We start from the raw sequence: 9139 nt of genomic DNA, 5'->3' as shown, positions 1-9139 counted from the left end.
TCAGAATAGATGGACCTAAGGAGACTTTTTGTAATCAAAGCATCATTGTCCCTTTAGCCCCAAAGATCTTTTCATTTCAATCAGAAGTCTACCTTAAGTGCCCCAAATAGCATAAAGTACAACAGTGTAAGTAAGAGGTTGGAAATGATGGATAAAAGCAGAGAAAGGGAGCCAAGCCCATTTCATCATTTGATTGTGGAAGATGTTGATGTTGCTTCCCTGTTATGTCTCCATAACCACTAGAAACCACAGAAGCGCTTGTGTATTACAGCCACACTTAGGTACAGTTGTATTTTCTCTTGTGTTTACCCCAGGGAGGATGGTGGAGCTTCCTGGATACAGCCTGTCTGGTGTGTTTGCCTCCTTCTTCTTTATGCTTCTTAGCATGAAGCAATCAGGTAGGATGCTCTTCTTCCCTTTACCATATATTCCAGCGTCTCAGAGGTCCAGTCTGGGTGATGACTTCCAAATTCAAAAGAGCTAGTATAATATTAAGAGTGGGGATCCAGGGGTCAAAGCCCTTGTGTTCCACAAAGACCTCTTTCTCCTCCAGCTGTGTTATGTTTGGAAAGTTACTTGAATACCTTCTGCCTTAGTTTTCTCATCCTTAAGATAAGAATAACAACCTAACTGTATCTCATAGGCTCACATGGGCTTTAAGATTAAATGAGGCTGTACATGAAAAACACTTGAATCAGCACCTGGAACATGGTGAGTCATTCATTCTCCTGCTTCTATTCAGGATAACTCTTGCAGGGCAAGAAAGGGGGCTGCTTCTTACCATAAATTAAACAGTGTGAAAATACATGGAAATAAACTTGAAGGAGAGTTTCATGAAATGGGCTTGGAAATCTCGGTAGCTGAATTTTCTTGGTTGAAATATTGTAACTTGAAAACAGATTGTGAAAAGTCAAAGTCAGTGGGTAGCATCAGAACCCCCAATAAAATGCAGGATGACAAGGTGGGAAAAAATCATGGCACAGGACATCAGAATCACTTTTCACTTTCATGATTGGAGAAGGAAATGGCAACCCACTCCAGTGTTCTTGCCTGGAGAATCCCAGGGACAGAGGAGCCTGTTGGGCTGCTGTCTATGGGGTTGCACAGAGTTGGACACGACTGATGCGACTTAGCAGCAGCAGCAGACAGAGGCTGCCAGGAGCTATATGATGTGGTGAGGCTGCCCTCCTCTTTAGTGATGCACTTTCCTAAGCTGTAAAATTCACCCAGATGGCACAACTTGCATTCTAGTGTTATGTTCAGATTTCATCAACACAGAATACCAGCAGATATCCACCTGTGTTCCATAGTGAGCACCATCAACTTGATGCTGAACAACAACTCAACAAGATGAAGTTCCTTCTTAGGAGTTTTGGATCTGCACAGAGAAAGTGCAACTGGCCCTGGAATATTTTAGGATGAGAAAAAAACATAATATACATGACATGAAATTAGGAAGTATAGGAACATGCAGAATTATGAAACATCTCTTCAATTTGTAGATAACAAAGAAGTCAAACATGACTTAAAATTTTATCAAAAGGCTCGAACTCTTTATACTAATCACTGCCTTAAATCTGCCAAAAATATCCTTGCAAAAGCTGCATTTTACATAGCCCTAGTAATTGGAATCTTGCCTATTTCAGAGAAAAACAAAACAAAACAAATCCAGTTCATTACTTAGGACAAGACAAGAACAATTCTGAAAAGCCTAAAAATCTATTGAATAAATCTATTACCTAAAATTTAGGAAAAGTGATTACAATGTCAGTCACTGAAGTGAAATTGTTATTGTTCAGTCACTAAGTCATGTCTGACTCTTTACATCCTCCTGAACTGCAACATGCCAGGCTTCCCTGTCCTCCACTATCTCCCTGAGTTTGCTCAAACTCATGTCCATTGAGTCAGTGATACCATCCAACTGTCTCATCCTCTGTGAAATTACTAACTATAAAATAAATCACTGTAAAATATAAAATAAGCCACTAACTAATAAAGTTTTCAACTAGAAAATCAGTTTACACTTTAACTTATTTGAGAATAAAAGCAGTGTAGAGGTGGTAATTGTTAATCTTAAAGATGAAGAAATTGAGATTGCAAATCAATTTCTCGAGAACAATGGGTTTCTCTCCAAATCACACATCTGGTAAGTGATTGATTCAGCACTCATACTCAGGTTTTTAATTACATGCTATTTTCAGTACACAAGATTGTCTCTGTAACCACCAAACATACATATCATAATGGCTGGATTTCTTTAAAACATTGAAAATAAAACCTCCCCTCCTCCAGGTGCCTCTGTTTTGATACAGGAGACATCCCAAAGCAATCGTATTGCTCCTTCAGGTGACATCTCCCGATTCCTCTGTGTCACTCTTTTGTAGATGACTTCAGAGTGACGGGTTCTGCCCATCCTATCCTGGCCATGGTCGGGGCAGATGCCCTCCTCACTTGTCAACTCCTTCCCAAGAGGACCGCAATGCACATGGAAGTGAGGTGGTACCGCTCGGAGCCTAGCACTCCTGTGTTTTTGTATCGGGATGGAGATGAAGTAACGGAGATACAGATGGAGGAGTACAGAGGCCGGGTAGAGTGGATAGAAGATGGCATCAATGAGGGAAGCGTGGCTCTAAAGATTCACAGCCTCTGGCCATCCGATCATGGGCAGTACTGGTGCCGTGTCAAAGATGACAACTACCTTGCAGAAACAAGCCTGCTACTCCAAGTAGCCAGTGAGTATCTGGGGAAAGACACAGGCTCTCAGAAGGCGAGGTATATTAACTTGCATTAAGCTCATTTCCAGTTGAACAATTCTCTTTTAATCATGGAGGCAATTGCTGATGTCCAGTCTTCTGATTCTTTTGGAGGCAAGTGGTTCTGTAGGCTTTAAAGTGAGCTCAGTTATAAACAATTTCCCCAAGTTTAACTTAGACAATTTTGGCTATTCTTGAGGATTATTTAAAATTGATGACACGTAGTCATTAGCAATTTTGCTGAGGCAAGAATTCATGCCATACGGGTTAGTGTGCAAAGGCAAGTCAGCTGCTGTGTGAGCGAGTCTAGTTGACAAGCCCTGCATCTCTGTTCTCTGCTACTGCTGCTAAGTCGCTTCAGTCGTGTCCGACTCTGTGCTCAGCCTCAAATACACAGTCACTGAGATGTGAACTCACTGTCTGAGTAACGCTGCCTTCAGTTAAAAAGCTAATGATGAGACAGCAGAGGTTAAGAACATTGTGCTTTTATGGAGATTATGGATACTAGTGTTCAGTGAAATTGGGGCTCACAGACGGTTTGGAGACATACCCATTGTGAGTGGCAAGGACCTGCATGATGCTTTTGTGTTAGCAAAGCAGGAAGGGGTTGGAAGAAATAAATCGCACTGAAGAAAGGATCACTCTGTGGAAAAACAAATATCTGAAAGTAATGGATCATATGGCTCCCTGGCAGGAGTAACTACTTCATGTGCTAAAGAGAAAATTACTGTTGTCGTTTAGTTTCTAAGTCGTGTCTGACTCTTTTGTGACCCCGTGGACTGTAGCCTGCCGGGTTCCTCTATCCATGGGATTTCCCAGACAAGAATACTGGAGTGGGTTGCCATTTCCTTCTCCAGGGGATCTTCCCAGCCTAGGGATTGAACCCACATCTCCTGTATTGGCAGGCAGATTTACCTTTACCACTGAGCCGCCAGGGAAGCCCAGAAGAAAAAATTAGGCAAATCCATTTACCTTATCAGGAAAATTGTTCTAAGGAGAATTTAACCTCTCTAACTGATGCTGCTCTCTTCTTTGCTCCCCTACGAGGTTGATCTCCAACACCTTCTTTTTCTCAACACCTATGTGTGATTATTACTGTTATTAAGTTCAAGTTGACTCAAGATAGATGAAAAGAATCCACAAACTTCTGAGATATGGAGTGGGAGGGCCCGTACCAAGGCATTTCACTTTCAGGTACATCTGAAAAGAAGCTATGCATTTTCTAAGGCTCTGGGTGAAGAAAATGGGTCTCTGTTCTCAACAAGTGGTAGAAACAAAATTGTCATCTATGGAAAATAGAATCCCCTTTGTTTGGGTTTGAGAGTTGTGTTGAATAGAGAAAGAACTTCATGATTATATAAAACTTGGATTCTCAAAAACATTTCCCATGGAATGGAATGCTTAGATACAGAAAGTCCTCATGAGACTTCCCATTTTGCATACCCCAGGTTATCTGTTTTTTCCCAGGTCACAACCACCAACAAAAGGAATGGGAAGAATATTCTCTCTGGAGAAGAGTTCTCACTTTACAGTAAATATTCTATTTAAATTGGAGTCAAGATATCATCCAACATGTCCAAGTGCCTGACATAATAATATTAAGATGAAAAAGGCAAAGTCTGTCTCACAAGGGAGTTCATGAGTAAATTGTAACAAATCTTAGTTTGCAGTGCTAGAGACAGAAGCAAAATGTCATTATGTAACTCTTATTTTCCTGTCTGAGTCTGAATGAAAATACTGCTCATATGCTAGAATTTAAAGATCCAGACTAAGGTATAAAGTGTATGTGAGTTCCAGTTTGAATGGGAGGAGGACTTTGGGCCACCTTTTGCTCAGCAGAGCCTTGAAGTTCTGCTCTCTCCCTATGAGCAAGGTCACTGGACCCCCAGCTCTGTGATTTGTGCCTCCATGGGCTCAGGGACTCAGGGCTGTGTCTTTCTACCGCAGGTCTGGGGTCTGACCCTTACATCCACATGGACGGATCTGTGGAAAGTGGACTCCAGCTTGTGTGCACTGCAAAGGGCTGGTTCCCGGAACCTCAGGTTTCCTGGCAAGACATCAAGGGAGAAAAGTTGCTGACTTTCTCTAATTATAACTTCCAAGATGAAGATGGCTTGTTTTATGTAGAAAGCACTCTTGTGGTCAGGGATGCCTCTACAGAGGCTGTGTCCTGCTTCATCCACAACCCCTCACTCACCGAGGAGAAGGGCTCAGACGTCTCCATCCCAGGTCAGTGCTCTGCATCTAGGATCAAGATGCTCCCATTAGTAGGAAAGGTTGAAGGGACTGTTCTGTAGCACCTAATATTTTTTAATCAAGAAGAATATCTAATATTTAGTAATATGCATTTGTGTGTGTGTTAGTTGCTCAGTCATGTCTGACTCTTTGCAACCCCATGGACTGTAGCCCTCCAAGCTCCTCTGTCCATGGAATTCTCCAGACAAGAATACTGGAGTGGGTTGCCATTTTCCTTCTTCAGGAGATCTTCCTGACCCCGAGTCTCCTGCATTGCAGGTGGATTCTTTACCATCTGAGCCACCAGGAAGCACCAATATGCATTAAAAACTATAAAACATTTATGGCTGGAGATATACATACACTATATAGCTATATTGTTAATGGCATTCCATTTATTTTTGGATTCTGCCTTTGCTTCTTTATTACTTTTCTTTTCTCACAAGTATGTGTTACATTGTGAAGGAAATACAACTATTCATTCAACTGAAATGTTTTCTCGTGCTATATTTTTGCCAGTTACATCTAGGAACTTATCATCTGAAGATAATCAGAGATGGAGACAACTATTTACACAGTAATGCATCTTTATTATAGCCTCATTTATAAATAGCAGCAAAAATAGCAGCCAGAAACCCAATACAACAGTGGAGTGTTAAGTGTCTTATGTTACTATACATTATAGCATTGATGAAAAACAGTATTTAAAAGATTATTGGCTTTAAATAACTTAAAATTGCACTAAGACTTTTGGGACACCCTCTACATTTAGATATAAAGATGTAAGTACATAGCTATTTACATAAATGGTTATAGGGAAAAAGTTAAATGTTATATGTTGCTGTTAAAAGGAGTCTATGTATATGTATTATAATTGCAAAGCATATATTAATATACCTCTCAGTTTGTGATTATGGGTGATAATTGTCTTTGTCCACATATGATAAAGGTATAAAAATACACTTTTCATATATATGGAATGGAGAGGGAGTATCTAGGGGAAGGCACAAGACAGCTAGTGTGAGTTTCTAGTGTGAATAAGCAGTGCCATCGTGATAACTGGCCTCACCCACCAGCTGCACCCTCTCACCCTGCTATGATTTCTGCACCTGCTCTTTGTCCCAAGGGGCCTGCATTTATTAAAAATAATATTATTGTTTCAATACAATAGTTAAATATGTTAAAGATAAGCAGAAACAAGCAGAACCATGGGGTGGTAGAATTGAGAACATTCTTGTGCAGAGAAAGGGAAAAATAGCTGGACCACCAGGCGAAAAAAAAATGTCATTATTTTTCTACATTTTATTTCTTTCTTATGAATCAACTGTTTTGAGAAAATGTAGACCTTGCGTTTTTTGGGGGAGGGGAGGAAATATTTTCTCTCCTTTCTCTTAGAACAAATTCCTTGATATGTTATTCTCATTCTTTTTCCAGAAAAACTCCAAACAGAGATGGGTAAGCAGAGATGGTTGGTGTGCATGAGTGTACACGAGCCTCTGCCCTCCCTCCACCCCTGAGGAAGGCGATGCTCCCTGGACAAAGCACACACAGCGAAGGTGACACCTCGTGACCCAGATGAGAACCTGGGGCATGATCTTCCCAAGTCTCACCTTAGTACTGGAGGGACCAGCAAAGCGCAGTCTCACGAGGCACCTTTACACTGCGTAACCTGCCACCTTCCGTGTCCGTGGGGACCCCCGTGAGCCCCAGACGGATGCCTAAAATGGGTGCAGACAGAAGCTCTGCCCCACTGGGCGGGAGGAGGGGGAGTGTGTAGGGGACGGCATGGGACCGCTGGTGTGAGTTTCTGGCGTGAGTAAGCAGTGCTGTCGTGATACTGGAGGTCCTCACCCCCCCACGCCTGCACCCTCTCGCCCTGCTATGGTTTCTGCACCTGCTCTTCACCCCTGGGGGCCTGACCTCATCACTGTTGGGAGGAAGCTGTGACTTTCCTGGATGCAGCCTGGGACCCTGTGCTCCAGGTGGTCATTTTCCTGTTTTTCTTTACTTACTAGGTGGACTGCAGGTATTATTTTATGGTACCTAAGATAAGTGGTTTAAACAATAACCAATGGATTTTTAAGCCTCTTTCAGTTTCTCCTTTGATTTCTTGTATCTTCCCCCCTCTCCTCCTTTCTGTGACCTCTTCTCTGAGCCCATAAAAACCAGTCTGCTACCCACCTGCTCATTTTCTCCTTCCGTTGATACCCTGCTCTCCTTTAAGTCACCTGGTACAGGAATATGTGTGAAGGTGTGTGTGGGTGCCTGTGTGCACGTTAGGTTTCAGCCCATATAGGAGTTTTCAAGGAAAATTAAGGTGGAGAGCACACTCCAGTCTCTGCCAGAGTCTAGTGTGATACTTTGGACCCCTTTGGGCCATAAAGATAAAGAGAAGGACCTTGGAACAGTCAAAGGTAACTCTGTAGACTGAGGAGATAAGATAACTCTGTAGACTGTGCCCTGATAAGCCTTACCCTCCAACTGAAATCCCTTCCCTCCTGGGGCGGACAGAAAGCTTGACTGGCAGAGCTTGTCAGTTACAGCTCAGAAAACCCAGCCAGTGTTGGGCAGGCTGGCCTACATGTCTGTCCCTTAGGAAGATCCTCTTATTTCTCTGAGTTATTTGAATCAAAATGACATGCTCCTTGGAGACCCAGCACACAAAGTACAGTCTGATGTCCTGTTGTTTCTAAGTGGTGCATGCCTTCTGGGACCAAAGGTAAATAAGATGAAAAGACCAGAACTTCCCTTGGCTCTGCCCTCAGGAGCCTTGAGGATGAGCTGGTAATAGAGAGGAGATCAGGGAGTTCAAAGCTGCCACTGTGTTGTTAGAGCTTGTGACTTAGAGCTCAGAGGCTGCTGGCAAACCAAGATTTCTATAGAAGTCCTGAAACTGAAATCCTAGTTCCTGCTCTGGAAAATGTTATTGGTTATAAAAATAATAACTAATTTTTTGAAATGATAATCACATGCCCAGCATGATGCTAAATGATTTTGGGAGTTATTTTCTTTTTTTCCAATAATTTAAAAGGTGAATAGATTTATCATCATTTTACAGTTGGGAATAATCAATTTTAGCTCTTAATTATCAATCTCTGGTAGGGCAAATCTAGTTTGAGATTTAATATGTACCACAGCCTGGATTTCTATTATAAATTATCTTTTTGTTGTTTAGTTGCTAAGTAGTGTCCAACTATTTGGAGAAGGAAATGGCAACCCACTCCAGTATTCTTGCCTGGAGAATCCCATAGACAGATGAGCCTGGCAGGCTACAGTCCATGGGGTCGCAAGAGTCGGACACGACTTAGTGCACTGTCTCTCACTGTCTCTCACAGCCCATGGATAGGAGAAAAGAAAAAAAACCTCATATAGATAACAGAGATGAGGAAATAGTCTGCTTTATTACCCTAAGACACATGGATGGAGAAATAGCAGCAAACTCCTAGCTCTTTTTTATCCTGACTCCTACATTTGTGTTTAGATTTTAACAGGTACATATAAAGTAGAAATAATATGTTTTAAGTAAAATTGCAAAACAAAGCAAACAGCATGCTGGAAATAACTGGGAGACAAATTTTATCAAGAATAGAACAGAATAATCTGAAAATTAGAATTATGTTTCTAGAGAAGTACCTAGAAGATTACCTATGAAATACATAATGAGGACATTTTGCCTTTGATCTCCGATTCCTCACACAAACAAGTGACACATTTATGCCTGGATTTCTATTATAAATTATCTTTTTGTTGTTTAGTTGCTAAGTAGTGTCCAACTCTTTGCAGCCCCATGGACTGTGGCCCACCAGACTCCTCTGTCCATGGGATTTTTCAGGCAAGAATACTGGGCAAGATTCTAGGCAAAAATAGCATTATAAGATCATTATAACATTTTTCAAGATCACCTGAGAACACTGACTAGTGTGTGTTTAGAGGCTCACATATGTGGGACCTTGAGGCACTGAAATATGATGACTGGATCTGACTTATAAGGTATTATAAAACAAGCTAGAGGCATTTCTTCATACTTCATTACTAAAAAGCCACCTCATTTTCATTTCGTTGCCATTATCAAGGTCTATAATGGGATTGGCTCCAATAACCTCAGGTCGTGAATCTCTTGCCTCACTCACACTGCATTGCTATCATTGTAA

At 41.6% G+C, this 9139-nt stretch overlaps 1 protein-coding gene across 1 annotated transcript in view; it reads left to right on the top strand.

Moving 5' to 3' along the window:
- The first annotated feature begins 319 nt into the window (after positions 1–319).
- Positions 320–9139, top strand: part of LOC102283185 (butyrophilin-like protein 2) — a 10643-nt gene continuing 1823 nt past the window's right edge. Inside the window, exons 1-4 of the mRNA XM_070360967.1 lie at positions 320–398; positions 2385–2732; positions 4701–4982; positions 6423–6443. Coding sequence (XP_070217068.1) covers positions 320–398; positions 2385–2732; positions 4701–4982; positions 6423–6443 — 730 coding nt within the window. The remainder of the gene's footprint in view (positions 399–2384; positions 2733–4700; positions 4983–6422; positions 6444–9139) is intronic.

The sequence above is a fragment of the Bos mutus genome, chromosome 23 (assembly GCF_027580195.1).
Source record: "Bos mutus isolate GX-2022 chromosome 23, NWIPB_WYAK_1.1, whole genome shotgun sequence".
NCBI lineage: Eukaryota > Metazoa > Chordata > Mammalia > Artiodactyla > Bovidae > Bos > Bos mutus.
This window is presented reverse-complemented; position numbering and strand designations above follow the sequence as displayed.